The 22262-nt window shown below is 37.2% G+C and overlaps 1 protein-coding gene across 44 annotated transcripts in view; it reads left to right on the top strand.

The window, feature by feature from the left end:
• The window catches only part of rims1a (regulating synaptic membrane exocytosis 1a), a 134967-nt gene that overhangs the window by 2723 nt on the left and 109982 nt on the right, over positions 1–22262 (top strand). For all 44 annotated transcript variants that reach the window (XR_012389328.1, XR_012389330.1, XR_012389329.1 and 41 more), the window contains exon 2: positions 81–155. Coding sequence is in view for 34 of the 44 variants with exons in the window: in XM_073921006.1 (XP_073777107.1) it covers positions 81–155 (75 nt within the window). In the remaining 10 variants the exon portion in view is untranslated. The remainder of the gene's footprint in view (positions 1–80; positions 156–22262) is intronic.

Genomic DNA, 22262 nt, shown 5'->3' with positions numbered 1-22262 from the left:
TTTGGTATGCTGGTAAAAGTTACTTTAAAAGGGCTACACATCTGTGAGATTAACTGACTGTCTAAAATGTGTTTGTACAGAGAGGAGAAGCCCATACAAGCAAAAACAGTGAACCTGGTTGGGAACAAGAAACCACCTCAGCAGAACGACATCAGGTAAACATCTCTATAGACCATTTTGAGAGATGTAAACAAAAAACAATGATCCCAATGTATTTCCTGTTTTACATTTTTAATTTTTATAGCTTCCGAGAATTAACTATATATTTTTGAAGTTATGATAGAATTGCTTCTTGTTACAGTTATGAAATAGTTTGATAACAAGCAGGAAATGTTCATGGGCCAAAAACATGACCACATTGAAAGGGTCTATAAGGTTTAATTACATAAAGTTAATAGACAATCAGATGTAAGTGAATGCTTTTTTGTTGTAGCACTTTTGTATAGTTTTGTTAGTTATTTGACTGATATGACTGCTGTTTCTATAAATGTGAGACAAGACAGTCTCAAAATCAAAAAGTGTGCCTTTTCAGAGTAAAGATGTTTAGAGAAAGTTTTATTAACAGCTTGTGCTTGGTTTAAACCTGTGTGTGATTTCTGTGTTGTTAGTTAATTAAACACATCTTATTATCGTTGGTTCTGTTTGTTTGCAAACTAACTTTGGTTTTTGCACTGCATTGTAAATCATGTTATTTAATCTGTGCATTGTCAGATGACACTATTGTTTACATCGCAAAGATGTCTATTTGAGTAAATGCTAAACCCTGTAGCACTCTTGTCCAGTTTTGCTAGTTATTTGACCTTATATGACTGCTGTTTCTATATGTCAGTCAATGAGAGATAAAACCCTTAAAATCCAGGAGCCCTACATGATAGTGAATAAAAGGTCAAGTTTTACCTCAAGCAGGTGCTCTGTGCTGGAATTTTATTGCAGCTGTTGGGTATTTTATAGAAGCGGTGTGGCTAAAAAATGAGACAAACATATTGTCCATGGCATTTTTTACATAATCCTTTAATACTTTAAAAGGCTGCTTTACTAAATTCCTTTACTTCTTTACTTTATGCATCTTATCATCAAATGGTTGCATTACTGTATGTGTTTTCAATCTTCTCTCTTATTATACCTGTTCATTGGTGTCACATTGAAGCTGCTGAGAGTGGCACTGTTGTAAATCCTTTCTTTTAGTCTCATTATATTTTCCTGCAAAAACAAGAAAACAAATCTTGGTACCTGTGGTGGTGCTTTAGAGTGCTGACGGAGTAATATTTATGCTACATTCAATTATTTATGCACACCAGTATTGCCCTGGTTCTAGCTGGCGAAGAATAGGAGAATTGTGATGTGCATGCTTCATATAAACAGATAGAGAATCACACTCGCTCTCTCTGGTCTCTGGAGGGGTCAGTGGATCAGAAAGGCTTAGGATTATAGGGCAAGTTGGCCAAAGCACATCTGCTTCCGTGTGTAGTCACTGGATGTGGTCACATATGTGATGTCATCATCAGCCTGACCAAGGACTTGCCTCAGTACAGTGCTGCAGTGAAGATATCTGTTTGTGGGCCAATCTATAAGTTAGCACAACTCTGGTTCCCATGATAAAAACCCAGTTGGAATTTTCCATTGGCACAAAATTTTAATTTTGAAGCCTAAATATTTTAAATCGAAGTAAAGCTAAATCTAGGCTATTAAACATCTACATCTTTGTATGACTTCTTCAGCTGTATTGTCATTAAGTTTCCGACAAATCTGTCAAACAGTTTCCTGAAACTGTTGAGTTTGAATTGTTGTTCGAGAGCAAGATTATAAACACCACTGTGTTTTTGTGTTGTGGTAAAGGACTAGTAAGTAGACAAGTTTGCCTTTGAAGAGTAAAGATGTTTAGAGAAAGCTTTATTAACAGCTTGTGCTGGTTCAAACCTGTGCGTATTTCTTGTGTTGTAAGTCAATTGTTCGTATCTTATCATCATTGGCCTTGCTTGTTTGCAAACTAATTTGTGCTGGTTTATGCACTGCATTGGAAATCATGTTATTTAATCTGTGCATTGTCAGATGATCATTGTTGATTACATTGCAAAGACGTCTATTTGATGTGCATTTAGTATTTACATGCTTGTCTGCGCAATAGCTGCAAGACATCTATCAGATGTTTAATAGATTTTTAGAATATGTCATTTAGAAAAAGTTTATAGTTTTGAATGCTTGACAAAGAAACACTTTAAAGATGTTGATGATGTCTTTATATAAACAGTACAATGTTTTTTAACAGAACAAATGCTTTTTAAGACGAGAACCCAACATCTGCCAGATGTCAATGTCCAATGTCCAACCTAAAATCAACCAAATATCAACATCTAATAATATTACAGCTTGACGTTGTGTGGACGTTACCACTATGGCGTCTATCAGGCATTGGATCTTGGTTGCCATACCTGACAAACAAATGTCAGCATTAATATGTTGTGTTTTTAAGATGTTGGCTCGACTTTAGATTTTGGTCACTTTCCAACACAACCTAAAATCAACCAAATATCAACATCATTTGACATCATCCTTAGAGGCTGGTTAGACATTGAATTTTGGTCACTTGACGTTACGACCTAAATCTAACCTAATATTAACGTCTTATGATGTTGTGTGCCTGCTCTGATTATAATTTATTCAGTCTTCACTTGTTCAAAACCTATTTGTTTATTTCTTATTTTAACACAAAAGATAATATTTTGAAAAATGGTGGTTGCTACACTGTAAAACCCAAAAAGTTTAGGTAACTCAAATCATTTGAGGAAACTGATTGCAACAAACCATTTAAGTTCAAAATCTAATCCTAATGAGTACTGTTAACTTACTTCATTTGAGTAAACGAAGCAATTTGAGCACAGTAAAACCCAATAAATGAAGAGAACTCAAACCAACTGATTACTGCAAAACCCAATAAGTTAAGACAGGTCAAACCGTTTGAGGAAACAAATTGTTACAAACCATTTGAGTTAAAAAAAAAAAATCCTAAGGAGTACTGTGAACTTATTCCATATTTAATTAACTCATTACCTCCAGCACTAACTTCTAAACTCTTTTCGAATGAGTACAATTAACATTCAGTAAATTTTGAGTTAACTACACTCATTTCATTTGATAAAGTTGACTGTTGGGTTTTACAGTGTAAGACTCGTTGAATTTCATAGTATTTTTTCCTACTATGGAATTGTACGGTCGCAGCAACCAGGATTCTTCAAAATACCTTATTTTGTGTTAAACAGAAGAAATATACTCATAAAGATTTTAATGAGAGTAATTGACAAGGTCTTTTTTATTTTTGTAACAATAAAATAACAAATGGACTAAGCCAAAAAGAAAACGAATGAATGAATGAATGAATGAATGAATGAATGAACAATTAAATAACAACTAAAAGTATGATTAACATGGGTGTTGCTTTTCCATATTGAATTTAAGGTCTGAAAAAAGACTCAATGTTGTAGTTTTGCTTTTGTAGAAGTAAATACATGGTGTGATTTATTTTCTAAGTATTTTGTTAATGAAATTGAGTATTTAGCTCATGTAGCTGGTGTTATCTTTAAAAACTAGCTAAATGCTAACACCAGCTACTTCCTATTAAAAACCTGTAGTTGTCATCCAATATCCACCAATTCAAGGTTTTTGTCATGGCATTTTATAGATTCTGCTCTGACAGTGTATGTTTATTGAGGAAGAGTGGCTTTCTTGAGGAAGAGTGGACTTCTGATCAGTCAATGAAATATTATTCATTCAAAGCTAGCTTGCTAATGCTAGCCTCTTTAAAACAATTTCCCAAGCTTTTACCACAGACCCTATTTAGACATAAAAATGCTTTACTTCGGAATGATAAAACTAGCAATGCTTTTTGCCTAAAAGTAAACCTTCATCACTCTGTTGCCAAAATGCAGTTGTGCTATTGATATTTTTTTTTTTGCACCAAAAGTATACATAGAATGTACTGGATCAGTTAGACCTTTCAGAGACTCGTGGCCTAGAAATGTTGTTGAGGATGGGATTTAGTAGATGGGGTGTATTTGAGTCAGGTCTATTCTGCTAAAGATCAAACAGAGAATTGCTCTTATTGTGATCTTATTCTCTTGAGCCCCACTCCTCCTCTAGCCTGTGCTTCTGGCTTAGACACAAGAACTGACAAAAAGCCCTTAAAAAGAGGAGGAATACATGAATAGATAAATAATTAAATGCACAGGCATATCACACAGTAGTGGCTTTTAATAGTGCCCTAGTCCATACATTAGCACCCACTGGAGAACAAGCTTTCCGAATCCATTTGCTTTCACCCACCAGCAGGCCTCAAAAGGATGAGCTTGAGCTCACGGGTTGGCATGTGCTAAAGTCATGCTTCTAATTCTCCGGCTCCCACTCAATTACTCTCTTGCTAGTTCTGTCAGTGGCCCGACTGTATTATGAAGTGTCTTTCGCAGGCCTCAGAACATACATGCTGGGGTGGTTGTGGATTTGATTGGTGCATGTTTTGTTTGACCTACTCAAACTGAGCTGCTTAAAGTGAATAATGCAGCTTAACTCTGAACTGCATTGACATAATGTTAGCTGGGTTAGCTTCCAACCCAATGTCAATACTAGTTTAATTTTTGTAAAGTTGCAAATTTAGCAGTGAAGCAACTATAAGTAGCACAGGAGCTTATTGATTTGTTGAATGAAATGTGTTGATTTAAGAGAATCTTTTGTATGGAATGAAAGTTAATCCCTGAGTGCAATTGTACAGTGTGAACTGAAGTCCTACTTAAATGATTTGTTAAACTGTTTTCACTTTATATTACAGTTTTTCCCAGGCTTTGGTGCATTTCTCACAACACTATTTACATTTGCACAACAGTTAATGCATTTCTCAAAACAATTAGTCATTTGTGCATATCTTAGTAGCAGTTTCTCATTCCTTCTAACATATTGCAGATGCTTTTGGACATGCATCAATTGTTTTCATACAACTCTCTGCTGTTTATAACATTATCATTTGCTTATGTAATGGCAGTCAAAATTAACTAAACTTGTGAATACTATATAGTCATTCCATATAAAACTAATAGCCCTCATTTCATTACTTGAGTCATTACATACAAAAATGTTGAACTAGTTGTCAAAATCTGTCTAGCTAATTTTATTTAAAAAAATTACAGTTTTTCTCAGTCTCTTTGGTGCGTTTCTCACAAAACCACTGCATTTCTACACAACAGTTAATGCATTTCCTAAAACAATTAGTACAAACTGCAAAACCTAGCTGTTAACCTGCAAAAACGCATCACATGCTCAAAATGGATAGTTCATTCCTCAAAAGCAAGTATTCATGTCAATCAAAGTGTCAGTGTCATCAAAATGAAAAGTCCTGACACCATTGTTTATGGACAAGATTGTCAAATGGCTTTGTCATATTTTATTTTGACAGTTCACTCTGGACATTTTTTCAATGCAATAAAGTCAGATGTTGGTGACACTTCCTGAAAATGCTCAAGACAGTGCTATATACTATTTGCACAGACATTTGAAAACTACTGCATTTAGTGAGGTATCTGGGTACAAGACACTGAATATGTATGTTTCACATGTTTACTGCATTTGCTCGTTGCAATTCTAATTTATTCACAGCATTGTGCAAAAGAATAAATACACCCTTATTTTCAACAAGCATAAGCTTTCTTTGGGTAGAGCTGGGAACTACTGTAAACTAAATTGCAGTACATATTGGAAATGAACCTACAACATACACAGGTCTGTAAATCATTCATGAAATTGTTCAATTTTCAGAAAAATAAAGATTACATTTTTTTATAAAATTTGCTAGACAGATTTTGACAACTAGTTCAACTTTTTGTATGTAATGACTCAAGTAATGAAATGAGGACTATTGGTTTTATATGGGATGACTATTCAGCATTCACAAGTTAAATTAATTTTGACATGACATAAGCAAATGATAATGTTAAAAATAGCAGAGAGTTGTATGAAAGCAATTGATGCTTGTCCAAAAGCACCTGCAATTTGTTGGAAGGAATGAGAAACTGCTACTAGGATGTGCACAAATGACTAATTGTTTTGAGAAATGCATTAACTGTTGTGCAAATGTAAATAGTGTTGTGAGAAATGCACCAAAGCGACTGAGAAAAACTGTAAATCTTTTTTTCCTGGAAAATGTCTTCTAAATTAAACAATTTCATGAATGATTTACAGACCTGTGTATGTTGTAGATTCAGTTCCAATATGTACTGCAATATTGTTTACAGTTGTGCACTGCTCTACCCAAAGGAAGTTTATGTTTGTTGTAAGGGTGTATTTATTCTTTTGCACAATGTTGTGAATAAATTAGAATTGCACCGAGCAAATGCAGTAAACATGTGAAACATACATATTCAGTGTCTTGTTCTCCGATACCTCTCTAAATGTAGTGATGTCTAACTTTACTTCAAATGGCTGTGCTAATAGTATATAGTGCTGTATTGAGCATTTTTAGGAAGTGTCACCAAAATCTGACTTTATTGCATTGAAAAAATGTACTGAACATGTACTGATGTTCATTATGAACTGTCATATTGAAAACATAACCAAGTCATTTGACTATTTTGTTCATAAACATTGGTGACAGGACTTTTCATTTTGATGACACAGACACTTTCATTGACATGAATACTTGCTTTTGAGGAATGAACTATCTATTTTGAGCATGTGACACGCTTTTGCAGGTTATCAACTAGGTTTTGCAGTTTGTACTAATTGTTTTGAGAAATGCATTAACTGTTGTGCAGAAATGCTCTAGTGTTGTATGAAATGCACCAAAGCGACTGAGAAAAACTGTGTCCTTAACTGCTACTTACACCAGAACTTAATATAATGTTCATAATGTATTGCAGAACACTTCTGGTACTCTTGAGTTGAGATACGGTTAGGGTTAGGGACCACTTTGGTTCTATGGGTAGGTTTAGGGCTGGGTTAAGGTGTAAGAGATGGTTAACAGTGTGATTGAACAGTGATCAATCATAAGTAAAATGTAAAAACATGTATTTACACAACAAGTACAGTACATTAATGAATAATTTCAGTGTAAGTACATATTAGTTAAAGTCAAATAGTATAAAGTGGGACAGTCAAACTGTATTTGGATATATTCCAGATAATGTTCAAAATAAACGGTTTTCTTTCTTTTTTGTTAAAGAAAAATCAATGAGAGATTTAAGTATAATGATAAAATTCAATATATTTATTTCCAAATACAAAAATGGTTTCCAAATTGCATTGTTAGTTATTTCAGCTGGGTCAGTTGGCATTTGTGTGGAGTTTGCATGTTCATCCCTTGTTGGCGTGGGTTTCCTCCGGGCATAGAGTACAGGTGAATTGGGTGCTAAATTGTTCGTAGTGTATGTGTGTGAATGAGAGTGAATGGGTGTTTCCGAGTGATGGGTTGCAGCTGAAGGGCATCCGCTGCGTAAATCATATGCTGGATAAGTTGGCGGTTTATTCCACTGTGGTGACCCTTGATTAATTAAACCGAAACAAAAATGAATGAATAAACAGTACAGCACAATGCACTGCACCAGTCTACTGTATTTTTTAACAGGTATAATGTGGGTTATTATTTTTACCTAAAAATCCGCACAACATCATACAGATTTTGTTCAACTGAAATCAGAAGAACTTTACATTTTGTTAAAGATTTTAAACTGAAATTAAAAACTTGCTTTTTTTAGATAGTTGTCAATAGATAGTATATACAGTATATTTCACCATGCAACTGAGCATCTTTCTGATGCAAAGCAATAATTTCCCCCCATGTTTAATCAAAATGCTTACAATAATAATGAGCACTCAGAAACAAATGTTGTTTGGGTATTATAATTAAATGTATGAATAGGCCCACATAAACATGTCAGCATATCCCATTTAAAGTTGAGGTGTGTGTGTGTGTGTGTGTGTGCGTGTGTGTGTGTGTGTGTGTGTGTGTGTGTGAATGCTGTGTTACTTCACAACAAGGAGAGTGGGGAGTCCATCTGTTCCTCCAGTTGGTTAACTGAGCTAGGACACACACACACACACACACACACACACACACACACACACATGGACTCATTTCCTCACCAACTCACAGAAATATGCAGTCAAGCCGACAGGGACCCCTCACCATGCACTGGAATAATACACCCATGCTTGCACAGTTTTGTTAGTGACCCGGGCTCTTTAGATCACAAATGTTTTGTTAGATAATGTATCTGCTATCTGGAAGTAAGACCTTTTAACATTAAAACACAGAGAAGTAGGTGGAATTACAGGCAGCATCTGTCTCTGCAATGCTTGGGAACAGATTATACACAACCTGGATAGTAGGACTCTCCCAACGCAGAGTCAAATGGGATGTTTCTACAATTTCGGTTAACAAATACTTGCCTGAACAATTTGGATCTGCACATGGCATTAAATTGGCACATGTGTTAGCTGTTATTTAGTGTGTTTGTATTCAGAAAATAACTGTTAAACTATTGCAAGGAGAATTTATTTGTTGTAAAAAAAGCACTAGAGAGGTGTGGACACTGGTGAGTAAAGTGTCCTTTGCTGTCTGGTTGATATTTCTAGATCAACAATGCGTCATGATCATTAGCGCCAACCTTCCTGTAAAAAACTGTCCTATGGATATGCCAATGTGTAGCGTGTGTAGGCATGCCGGAACTCTTTCTTTGCTTTACACCTCCACTCATCTCATACTGACCTTATATAAGTTGTATTGTCATCGGTAATGAGATCTTCACCTCTAAGTTTAATGTGATTAAGTCTAGGATGGGACCTGTGCTTTTCTTAGGTTTAGCCCTGTAAAATATCTAAATAAACAAGCTACTTGCCTATTTATAATTTCTTAATCTATAAGCTGGTTAAATTCCAGAATGTATTGCATTGATCTTGAAGAAAAGGGATGGTGGAAGGTTTTAGGCTATGATCACACTGCAGGCAAATGTGGCCCGAATCAGATTTTTTTCCCCACATATGACTCAGATCTGTTTTTGTAATGACCAACATAGGCTCATTCTGACAATGTAGCCCTATATACATTTCTGGAGATTACGAATTATGTAGCCAGAGCTACGAACAGCTGCATTTCATCTTTAAAACGAATGCTACGGGCTGGTATGATGCTGTTTCTTTTCTCGCTTACCAGCTGACAGCTTACCTCCGCATGGAGAGCTTTCCCGCTGTTACCAGTTTGTCAGGTAGCTCGACACATACATCAGAGGACTTTAGATGCAGAGCGGAGTTGACCACGACAATGGGGTTCAAGTCAGGTGAAAAATGGTTCCAGAAAGCAGTTAAAAATATGATAAACAAGTAAATAACAGGGTGAGAATGTGGTAAAACCTGAAAACGTGGTAAAAATCAGGGGGCTTTTCTTTTACTGGATTGCTTTTTAAAATTCTGGGGTTTAGGGAAGTGGGTGGGCCGGTTAATCGATGCTTTTTAAAACATCATTGGTTGGGTTTAGGGAAGGGGGAGGGTGGGGGCATCGGTCGGTTGGTCAGTCAGTAAATCAGTCAGTCAACAACAGCCTCTGGTGGATTAACATGAGAACAGCAGGCTCAAATTGCACTCGCGAGAGAAATTTGAGATCTGATAAAGCCTACACAGCAGCCTCTGGTGGATTCGTGAAAACAAATACTGCAAAAAAAAAAAAAAAAAAAACGTAGCTCCTGGGTTGTATTTTGCTCTCTCCAGAAATGTATATAGGGGTACATTTTCAGAATGAGCCAGGGTTGTTAGTGACAGTGTAAACAGCACAAATTGCATGGAATCTGATCTTTTCATTTCTGACTAGTGACACTTTCAAATGTAAAAAATATATCTGAAATACACATTAGTACTAGCAAAACAACCATTTACAGGTCATAAAAACACAGCTGTTGTCTGTGAAAATGGCAATAATCATACAGACTCTTTTCACAAGACGTTTAAGGGTCATCATAATTTTAAATGCTTAAAATTTTAAATATTTAGATTTTTTAATAAACATATGAACATTTATTTTATGCATGTATTATATCATCTTTGCATCAAATTACAAAAAACAAATTACCACTTATGCAAGGTGTTTCTAATGCAGAGTCCATGGGGCTGAGAGTAAATGACAGTAAAATGAGAGTGACGTTATTCTCTCCTCTGGCTGCCGTTATCAGTGTCACACTATTATTTTCGTTTTTCTGAAAGTCTTGATGACACCATTGAGGAGTTTACTAAATAGGATAGGAAAAATAGGAAAAAAAATTGTTGTTCTCTCCAATTCACTGCGCTTTAAGTATACCCAACCATGATGACGTCTGCTACTGCGAAACCCGGAAATGTGAAAAGGGTCTATTAAGCATAATATGCAACGTGCCTGTTTCACTTCTATACATATTGTGTGCATAATTAGACATTTTGTGCTGTGCGTAGTTGTACTTTTGCACATGCGGGTCAGTTTAGGACCATGATTTGTTCACAATGCAAACCTAATATTGGCCACATTTATAACAACAGTGTGAACAGCTATGCAAAACAATCAGATCTGAGAGAAAGATTTGAGCTCGCAGTCTGAATGTAGCCTTAGATTCTAAGTGAATCAGCATTTTAAAAAGCATAAAGTGTATAACAATTACTTTCACTTGTTGCTATGTTTCAGTATTTTATTTTGTAGAGGTGGGACCTTTGGATTGTTCAGATAGTCCTTGAAAACTGGAGACTTAAGAGAGTAAAGGGCTCAGAGAGTTTCATCCAACAAAAGCTTTAATGAGTGTGGATATTTGAATAGGTCACTAATAAAGTGTTTAGATGTTGTTGGTATAAATGTAGGTACATACAGTAAGTGTGTAGTCTTAAACATAAAACTAGGCAAAATTCATTCATTCATTTTCTTTTTGGTTTAGTCCCTTTATTAATCTGGGGTCACCACAGTGGAATGAACGACTTATCCAGAATTTTTTTTTCCAGCCAACCCATCTCTGAAAAATATCCATGTACTCTCATACACTACAGACAATTTATTCATTTATTCATTCATTCTCTTGTCGGCTTATTCCCTTTATTAATCCAGGGTCGCCACAACGGAATGAACCGCCAACTTATCCAGCAAGTTTTCACGCAGCGGATGCCCTTCCGGCCGCAACCCATCTCTGGGAAACATCCAAACACACATTCACACACACACTCATACACTACGGACATTTTAGCCAACCCAATACACCTGTACCGCTTGTCTTTGGAGTGTGGGGGAAACCGGAGCACCCGGAGGAAACCGACACAAACATGCAAACTCCACACAGAAACGCCAACTGAGCCGAGGCTCGACCCAGCCACCCATCAATCTTCTTGCTGTGAGGTGACAGCACTACTTACTGCGCCACTGCTTTGTCCACGGACAATTTAGCCTACCCGATTTACCTGTACTGCATGTCTTTAGACTGTGGGAGAAACCGGAGCACCCATAGAAAACCCGTGCGAACACGTGGAGAACATGCAAACTCTACACAGAAACGCCAACTGACCCAGCTGAGGCTCAAACCAATGACCTTCTTGCTGTGAGGCGACAGCACTACCTACTGCGCCACCGCGTCACCTTGGGCAAAATAAATACCAATAAAATATTACATGTTTATGAATTTACTAACAACAGAAATAAACATTTTCATTATGATTGCAACAGAAAGCAATCTTTAAATATATGAATATATTTACAGTCAAATTGTAGTATGTGAAAATGACTCTAAATTACCCCATGAATCAAGATGGATACATTAATTCAACAAAGACAATTGTTGTAGTATGAATAGCTTGAACTAGCATCTCAACACGGATCTACATATAACATTATATTTGGCACATATGTTACACATTTAGGATCAATATAAAATTACATACATTATCCCAACAGTATTAACATCAGTATTGTGCATATTTTAAGTGAAAATCAGTAGATAACCTCACTTTCTTGGCATGAATGTTTTATGTTTTGCGGTCTTACCATGACTCACATGTGGTTTGTGCTCTTAAGGTAAAGTGCTTGTCAAATTATAGAAATTTAGTCATCTAGTGCAGGGGTTCCCAAACTTTTCAGTGCGCGACCCCTAAAATAACAATACCAGTGACTCGCGACCCCCAATATCCCCTGAGGTGGTTATAAATACAGAAAACTTGCATGCAATGGCGCACACACACACCAATAGACCAAAGTTTAATTTTTTAAATGTATTTCAGTGCTGTAAATGGGCCAGAAAGTTTAACCTGGTGTTATAAAAATCCATCTACTGCATCTGACACTATTGCTGTTTTTAAAATAATGTATTTACCCCAGGGGTCGCAATCCAATAGAACAAGTAAATAAGCTACTATAGTAACTATAAACGGCTGTTTTTTTCTCTTCAGTTGGTTATGGATAAAATATGGTAATTCTTATGGTCTAATAATAATAATAAGTAGATTTTTGGAAATCACCAGGCGACCCCCCTTCATTGTTCCGTGACCCCTCAAGGGGTCCCGACCCCCACTTTGAGAACCACTGATCTAGTGGGTACTCACAAGAACTGCAACACTGTTATTAGTGTTTTATACACTTTAAACTTTTGTATAATCACAATTCAGCACCAAATATATTTGTTTGTGCTTGATATTTGTTTGCAACTTGGTTTTAAGTAGGCCGAATGCTACTTTACAGTGTATAGAGTGTTCTGAATTGTCTTTTTATGTGGTTGGTTGTTTTTTTTTAATTAGTTTTTTTGGTAGTTAAAAAGAGCCAATTGATAATAGATTTTATTTTGGTCAGAAGAATTACAAGTAGATATCTGTTTATACCTGGTGTTTTAATTCTTTTAATTCTAAGCTTCATTAAATTCACAAAACATTGCAACCATAATCATGCTTTTGCAAAATGATCCCCTAATAATCAGACCCTCCAGCATTTCTCCATTGCTGGAATTGAAATAAAATTTCAACATAGACTCATCCTGAAAACATACCCCTATATGCATTTCTGGAGATTGCGAATTATGTAGCCAGATGAAAGAATGGCTGCATTTCATATTTAAAATGAACGCTACGGCCCAGTATGGTGCTGTTCCTTTTCGCGCTTACCGCATGGTATTTCCGCTGTTACCAGTTTGTCCAGTACTGATCAGTCGGTGCTTTTTAAAACACTATCGGTTGTGTTTAGGGAAGCGGGTGGGTGGGGATATTGGTCAGTTGGTCTCAATCGCGAGAGAAATTTGAGATCGCAAAAAGCATACATAATAGCCTCTGGTGTATTGGAATGTATTTGGCACTCTCCAGAAATGCATAAAGCGGTACATAATTAGAATGAGCCTGGGTTGTAAAATTCTGATCATCTCATGTTATTGCAACACACATTCAAAGCCTGTTTTAACTAGGCCACCTGAGTTTCAGCAATCGCTAAACCTCTATATATTGCTTATATTCATCTGTCAATATAAGAGAAACCTTCACTCTCTTTCCCATAAACACACATGCACACACGTAAGGCACACACTCTGCACGATTTACTCTAAAATGTTCAAGTAGTCAAATTAGCATTAATTCTCAAACAATTGGGTACATTTTTAAAAATGATACTCTAATTATGAACTTTATTTTCTCTCTATTTCTTTCAGTGTTTTAAAAAAATATAAATTAGAGAGATCAATGTTTCTTGAGGTCAGAAAACTAACAATGAATTAAGAATGCAGCACAAAATGACAGAAAATTCGCTAAAATCAGTCATTTTAGTTGCAAAAATCAAAATTTCTTTCACAACATCCTAAAGGGACTGTCTAAATAAACACTCCCAAACAAACTAATCATTTCAGGCTGACTTAAAACTTCCATAAAAAGTGTGTTGGAGCTGGTGGTGGCAAATCTCTGCAGGGTCTTGGCCCTATTTCGAAGTCATTGCGAGTTTTCATCTGTTTTATCAGCTGCAATATGGCACTTGTTCAACTTATTGTTTATTAAATAAAATAATGTTACACAATTTGCTCTTAGTATATTGCAGAAGTAGGCAGTAAAATAACATCGCTGCAAGTTCTGCTACCTCGAAAGTTTGTTTCTAAAGTATGAGTTAGGTGTAGATAGATTTAATTAGCAAAAAAAAAAAAAAAGAAGAAGAAGAAGCTCAACCACTATGGTGAACTGTCAGCTTTGAGCTGTCTTTTTAAGGCGTCTGCTTCTGCTTCTGTTGGTCGTATGTTTTTTTTTTTTTTAAATTAGCAGAGTTTTCAGTTAGTCAGTCAGACAGTCAGTCAGTGAAGTGTGGCACCAACACCTGGAGCTTCAGTTACACAGCACTCCCATGGAGGAATGTGCATTTCAGGCTGTTCTGTAGCCACCGTTCTCTCTCTCCTTCTCTCATTCTCTCTCTCTCTCTCTCTCTTTCCTCTCCTTATGAAAGAGTGTCACTTTCCACAAGCATCATCACAGTATTACTCCTTAGCTCGCCAAAAAAGCTGTGGCTCTATGTTCCTTGTGCACCGATGGCCAGAGAGAGAGAGAGAAGTGTATATGTACTGTATCTGTGCGTGAGTTTATGCATCCATGCATTCGTGTAAAAAAAACAGCACAAGCAGATTATGCATGGCCTGATTTGAATGTAGCATCATTGACGTGTTCACCCGACTGAGTGTGTGTGGCGATCAGATCTGTAGCCATTTTTCTGTGTGTGTGTGTGGATTCCAGAGGGTTTTGTGAGGACCATGATGTCTTGGATGAAGAGAGCTTGTCTATTTATAGATGTGTTTTGTTTTAATGACATGGCTGCTACTCGTGCGGATAGGCATATGGACGTCCCCCCCCCTCCTTCTTTTCTATCTCTTTGCTGATTTTCACCAGCCCACATGGGACTGCTCCATCTGAGAGTGGATTCTGTCAGAGATTTACAGTCAGTCTGAGCTGCTGTGCTATTGAAGAATGTCCGTTTTAGCTTTCACTCATCACTCACGCTCTACTGCCCAGTCACTTTCATGCAGGTTGCTGCTTATTATACAACTGTTACTTCTGGTCCTGTTATTTGATTGGCAGAGATTGCTGATATTTAGACAGGAGGACTGAGACGTTTCCCTGTTCGTACCACTCGTCATGCGTAAGAAACTAGAATTGCTTTTTTTATACCTACAATACCCCTTACTTAAATAGGTTATTTAATTTGGGATCCAGTTATGGCATTCACTTGTTAACTCAAGGATCGGCAGCTGAACTACGTCTCACTTTGTCTCTTTAACCAAAAACCAAATAAACTTATTTAAGGCCGACCAGCACTCTAGCACTGGTCTTCCCATTAACAATCCCATACCCCTCTATTCCCTACTAGATTGAATCAATCAATCAAGGGTCCAATCACTCTACCAAAATCTTACAGAGACTGTACTCCTACTCTGAGTCTCTGGCATCATCATATGATGCCCGATCAACCTACAGTACCTACCTGTTCATTGTTTATCGTCTTACTTTACTTCCTCTTCTTCCCTTACCACCCCTTTCATTCCTACATGAAGTGCAAATCCATCAACTCACAGCTCTACAAGTACCAATCCAAACAAGCCAGTGTCGACAGAGGCGAGGAACCAGTTGACGAAAGTTAAAGAGCACCTATGGTGGAAAATCTACTTTTCAAGCTGTTTGGACAGACGTGTGTTGGTATAGTGTATAGACTGTCATATTGGGGTGATATAGACACACACACTCCTTTTTTTTCAACTTAACAACATGAAAACGTTGGATCAATTGGAGCGGTTTTAAGAGTGACCGCAACTTGACGTAGGAGTGTGGTCCCCCCGTCCACTAATATTAATTGACAGGTGCATCACCATATCCTTAGTTTGTTGTTTCACATCCGCCATTTTCAGCGTGTGAGTCAAAGCAATATCACTAAAGGAAAATCCTTGCTCTATTTTCAGATGTAAGGCTCATTGGGCTCAACACAAGATCAATATTCTCCACACTATCGCTCTAATCAAAATTATTGTTTGTACCTTTTGGTAGGTTTGCAAACATGTGCTTTTCATTGCATCTACCTTAAACTTCAGCCGTTTGCATTTCTCGCGAAAACAGAAGCTCCCTGTGAGTGTGATCTTAACTAGGTGCAGCTGGAAAAGTGCAAGCGCGTTGTCTCATGCGCGCGTCTCTCCATTGGAAATAAAAAAACAAACTTGCCTGCAGGTCGCACACCAGAAGCGCCACTCTGCGTGGCGCAGTGCCATGCATTTTAGAATTCTAAACATAGGTTTCTATCAGGGTGCACACAATGGTGCCTCAAGTTAGCGGTTGGGCGCCGCAGACAGCCACCGACTTGAAGCGCTGTTGTGTGTACCCTGATAGAACCTATGTTTAGAATTCTAAAATGCATGGCGCTGCGTGGCGCCCAGTTTGTTCTGTAGACAATCAAAAAAAAATATATGGCTTATAGGGGCTGATAATTTTGACCTTAAAATTTTTTTTTTTAAATTCTAAACTTGATTTATTCTAGCTGAAATAAAACAAAAAGGACTTCCTCCAGAAGAAAAAATATTATCAGACATACATTGAAAAATTTCTTGCCCTGTTAAACATCATTTAGGAAGTATTTAAAAAAGAAAACAAAATTCAAAGGGCAGCTAATAATTCTGACTTCAACTGTTAGTACAGATAAAATTGCCTTACATAACCCAAATCAAAAATAATATGCATTAATTGCTTGGATATTAAGCAAAGGCTTGTATGTCTATATATAAAACTTTATGTAAGTCTTTTAAAATGATCTGCACCGCTCACACAAACCTCTAAAAAATACAACTATTACTCTCCCTAAACTTTTGATGCTTAGTGTGTTGAGGGATATTTGAGTGTGCGAGTGGAGCAGCGGTGACGTGATGTCCTTCCATCTCTTCGTTCATATGTCTCTCAGCAGAAAGGAGAAAATGTCATTATGGAGGCCTGGAGGCTCACAGACTCGCTCTCTCTGTAATGTCCTCTTCCTGCTCCATAGGGTTAGAGCTCGGGCTCATGGGAAAGCTCGGGTGACAACCAGACACAGGCTGAAAGCGCTGGGAATCGCATTGTTCTTAGGGGCTAAAACCATGGTGTCAAGTACCTAGGGAGCGTTCACAAGCTCTGAAGACTTTATATAGATCCACCCTTGGGTTTTCTGGTGTGTTTTCTGTCACTCTCAAAAACGCTCATGTTTTATTTTTTTTTTGAACGTGTATATCGGAAATTGTAGCCTCAAGCTTACGGCATTGTGTTAAGACATAATTTGACATCACCACTGAGCCTATTAACAAAGCCTGTGTAGACGCTTTGCTAAAATGATTGGCCAGCTATGAAGTCAGCAAAGCAGTTAAGTAATTGCAACACCTGACAGAACAAGGAAATGGTAGCATGGTAAGAAATGACACAATGTGACATACAATATAGCACAAGAGCACAACAAAATAATGAAGAACACCAATGAATGCATTTTTAAAAAGGCTGAATGGAGTTTACAGTTGAGTAAAGGAACAATACACTGCAGACTTAATGAGTGCACGTTTATGAAAAAGCTCATATAACCAATAATGATAGTGCATTAGTAGGGATCTGCAATAAACAATAATAAATCTACTGTTTAAATTTTTTTTATAACTTATAGGGGTTTATGGTCTTGCATTTAAAATGCCATTTATATATACAGTTCTGCATGAAAATTTTTGAGCCCCTTGCAGAATTGCTGAAAATTTAGTATGATCGCCTTACAGCAAGAAGGTCACTGGTTCGAGCTCAGATGGCATTTCTGTGTGGAGTTTGCATGTTCTTCCCGTGTTCATGTGGGTTTCCTCTGCGTGCTCCGGTTTCCCCCACAGTCCAAAGACATACGCTGTAGGTCAGTTGGGTAGGTTAAATTGTCCATAGTGTGTGAATGAGAGTATTTCCCAGAGATGGGTTGCATCACCTGCGTAAAACATGTGCTGGATAAGTTGGTGGTTAATTCCGCTTTTATTCACTAAATAATAAAGGGACTAAGCCGAAAAGAGAATGAATGAATGAATGAATGAATGAATGTAAATAGAGAATATAAAATGCATGTTATTTTTTTAATTTAGTACTATCCTGGGTAAGATATTTAAAATGTGGTTTTGATCAGGTCTCTGGGCTGGCCATTTCATTATTTCAATGTATCTATGCCGAGTCAGATCTTTACCTTGCTCAGTGCTGAACTGGTGAACAATGGGCTGCTTGAGACACTCAACATTATTCTGTCCTTCAATGTATTTGTTTTTCCTAAACAACTAGCTTTTTGATGGAACTTAAATAAGTTAATAGCATTGCAAAGATGCTAAATCACAGATTTGGATCAGTCTTGATATGGCTGAAAGGCTTGCTGCTGTCAACCTGCTGTCTTAGGGTGTACTAACACTATGTACAGTTGTCTTGAACCGGGTAACCCCTTCCCGTCTCCCCTAACGGCCCGCACTCACATTACAATTGGGCCTGGGCACGCTTATGTCATCGATGATGCACTGTTCAGTAGAGAAGCGTTCTCACTCAACACAGTGGAGATTTCTCCAGTTATATTGTTTTAGTCGTTTGGGATGCGGTGACAAACAGTCAAATAATTCGCAGAACAGATCCGCCACTTTTGACGTTCATAAACAATCATAAAATCCCCGTACTGCAGGAATTAGGAGGTTTGCTAAAGGTGCAGCTATCGTGCAGTGAGGAGTCTGCATCTTTAATATACTTTGACAGTTTGCGTTCATTGAACGGTAAGAATGATTAATAAGTCCATATCAAACAGTCCCTTAAAAGTCACGTCTTGCTTTCAGTTTTGGGTTTAGGTGCATTTTGCACTCACACACAAGCGTATCGCAATAAAGCCCAAGTGAACCACGCTCAGGCACACCTATTCCAACTGGCCCAGGGCCAGAAAGTGAACTGTGCCTGAGCCCAATTCAGAGCACTCACACTTCTCAAAGGATCCGGGAAACGGGCCTGGGCATGGTTCTGAAAGCATAGTTTGAGTAGGCCCTGACAGTTTCAATGAGTTATTATTGAATTTCAGGGTTTTATTGTGTTAAAGGCATAGTTCACCAAAAAGTTTTACTTCTGTCATCACTTACCTTACACTTTTTCCAAGCCACTTATAATTTTTAGTTCTGATGAGTTCTCTACTGTCCCATGTAAGATATTTAAAATAAAATATGTTTAAAGTACATATAGTTCACAAGACAACCCCCCCCCCCCCCCCCCAAAAAAAAAAAAAAAACTAGAATTCAAAAAAACTTACAAAAACACTTATACTAGTATCGATGTCTGTTTTTTGTGAAGGTTGTTCATGAGTCCCTTGTTTGCTCAGACAAATCTTACTTGTTCTACAGATCTTTCATATTTTAACCCTTTCCAGCGACTGCATGATTTTGAGATTGATTTTTCTCACACTGAGGAGAATAAATAGACTCAAACATAAGCATGAATGGGGTTGAAATAAATGTTGACTGACATTGCAGAAGGAAAAAAGGTGGAAGGGTGGAAAATTTTAAACAGGATGAAGATGTCAAATATTTTCATATTTTGTCTGTAGCATTGTTTTCCCCCATTTAATACTGGATTTCAGAAATAGCAGAATATACTTGCATGTTTCCCAGATGACAAATTAAGTACAGTGTACCTTTGTTCTTTTAATTACAAAAGTTCCCATAACCCCTTAATGCATTGTGTTTTTCCTATGATACACAGTATGTGTTAGTTGCAACATAGTTTCATTCTGAAAACGTAGCCACACAGTATAATAATAATAATAATAATAATTCCTTACATTTATATAGCGCTTTTCTGGGCACTCAAAGTGCTTTACACAATGGGGGGGATCTCCTCATCCACCACCACTGTGCAGCATTCACCTGGATGATGCGACGGCAGCCATTTTGCGCCAGACTGCACACCACACACCAGCTGATTGGTGGAGAGGAGACAGTGAAGAAGCCAATTGAATATGGGGATGGTTAGGAGGCCATGATGGACAGAGGCCAGTGGGCAGATTTGGCCAGGATGCCGGGGTTAAACCCCTACTCTTTTCGAAGGACATCCTGGGATTTTTAACGACCACAGAGAGTCGGGACCTTGGTTTAACGTCTCATCCTAAAGACGGAATATACATTTCAGTATATACAGTATATACATTTCTTGAGATCACAAATTATATAGCCAAAAGTACGTATGGCTGCATTTCATCTTTAAAACGAACACTACAGGTTGGTATGACTCTGTTCCTTTTCGCGCTTACCAGCTGACCACTTACCTCCGTATGGACGGCTTTCCCGCTATTACCAGTTTGTCCAGTATACGGCCATGTATGTTGGTGGACTTGAGATGTAGAGAGGAATTGACCACAACGACGGGGTTTGAGTCCAGGGAAGAATGGGTCCAGAAAGTGGGTAAGACAAAAACAGAAGCCAAAAATCAAAAAAATAAGTAAATAACAGGGTGAGAATGTGGTAAGATCTGAAAACATGGTAAAAATCAGGTGGCTTATCTTTTACTGAATTGCTTTTTAAAATACTGCAGCTGGGTTTAGGAAAGGGGGTGGGCAAAAACAGAGTGAGAATGTGGTAAAATCTGAAAACGAGGGCTATTCTATTTACCACTCTAAATCAGGTGAGGGCTTTTCTTTTTCTGGATTGCTTTTGAAAACTCTTGGTAAGGTTTAGAGAACTGGGTGAGTGGGTCAATTGGTGCATTTTTAAACACTATTGGTTGGGTTTAGGGAAGGAAAAGGTGGGTCAGTCAATCAATTGATCAGTCAGTCAGTCATTCAGTCAGTCGTCAGTCAGTCCACAGTGGCCTCTGGTAAATTTACGGCAGTCGCGAATGACACTCGCGAGAGAAATTTGAGATCTCAAAAATAATACACAGCAGCCTCTGGCAGATTCGCATAAACAAAAACTGAAAAAAAAAAACCGTAGCTCCTGGGATATAATTGGTGCTCTCCAGAAATGTATATAGCAAAATGTTTTCAGAATAAGTCTGGGTTATTTTTTACATGTTTTTTTATGGCAACATTATCTCAGGTAGACAAGTATCCACCCCTCCTCTCCCACAAAATCTACTGATCCCTTACCTTATATTGAGAGAAAAGAAATATATACAAAGAAGCCTTTTCAAGTTTTTGAACAATCTTTGTTTTTGAAACTAATGAAGAGCGCAAAATCAATAATTTATTTGAATTTTATTTAAATTTAGCCTGACATGTTCCAAACTGCTCCAAAATAATTTAAATGTTTCTTAAAACAAAATAAATTGTATTTAATGAAGAAATTTGTAGATTTTTTACTCAGAAATGTAAAATGAACACATTTTAGAGCAGTAATGTCAATACAATGATACAGTGATATTTTTTATCCAAGGTTATCATACCAACAGAATCTTACACTGGCCCATGCCAATATATTGTTAAATATTATAATAATATTGTTTGCAGTCAATTAATTTTTCTTAAAAAGTACAATTTCTTTCAGAAACAAAACGCAAATGACCATTTTGAATGATCTAGTAATTGAAGCTAGGGATGTCCAGATCCGATCACGTTATTGGAAATCAGGCCCGATCACGTGGTTTCAGACTCGACTGGAATCAGAATTTATTACTTGATTGTTTAAGCTACCTCACAGAAGTGATTTGTTTGTTTACAGAGTTGTTGAATGTTAAAATAAGGTGAATTAAATAAAAAATAAGGAACATCCTGAAACATCCTGATTTTTTGCTCTTCTTTATTTTTTTTTATGTATTATAAAAGTATTAGATCGGTTTCGTTATTGGTAGATACTCAAAATAAAATGACTCGGACTTGAGGGCAAAAAACATGATCGGGACACCCCTATGGAACATTCACTCAACCGATTCATTCAAAAACACTGATTGATTCAGGAATGCCACTACTGTGTGTTGCTCAAAAGCTTATTTAAAATCATTTTCAACAATGTCCATTGGATGAGCAAAATGTTTAATACGGAGCTACCGATACTGGTGCTAACAGATCATTTTAACTTCTTGCTTTTTGAAATATTGTACAACTTGCACTTGTTGCCCTTGTGAAATAATGATCCAATGTATATCTATGTGTGTATGCACTGGCAAGGGTTCTGCTCAAACTGGCTGATGCCTGATTTTCCTGTGATGCCAACTGGTGCTGCATGTGTGGTTGTGTGTATTTGCACAGCTTGTGTTTACATGTGTATAAATGTCTTTGTGTATGTGTGTATTTGTGTGTGTGCTTA

Source organism: Danio rerio, chromosome 13 (assembly GCF_049306965.1).
Source record: "Danio rerio strain Tuebingen ecotype United States chromosome 13, GRCz12tu, whole genome shotgun sequence".
In the NCBI taxonomy this organism is placed as follows: Eukaryota; Metazoa; Chordata; class Actinopteri; order Cypriniformes; family Danionidae; genus Danio; species Danio rerio.
The sequence above is the reverse complement of the archived record's forward strand: the minus strand, read 5'-3'. Positions and strand labels throughout refer to the sequence as shown.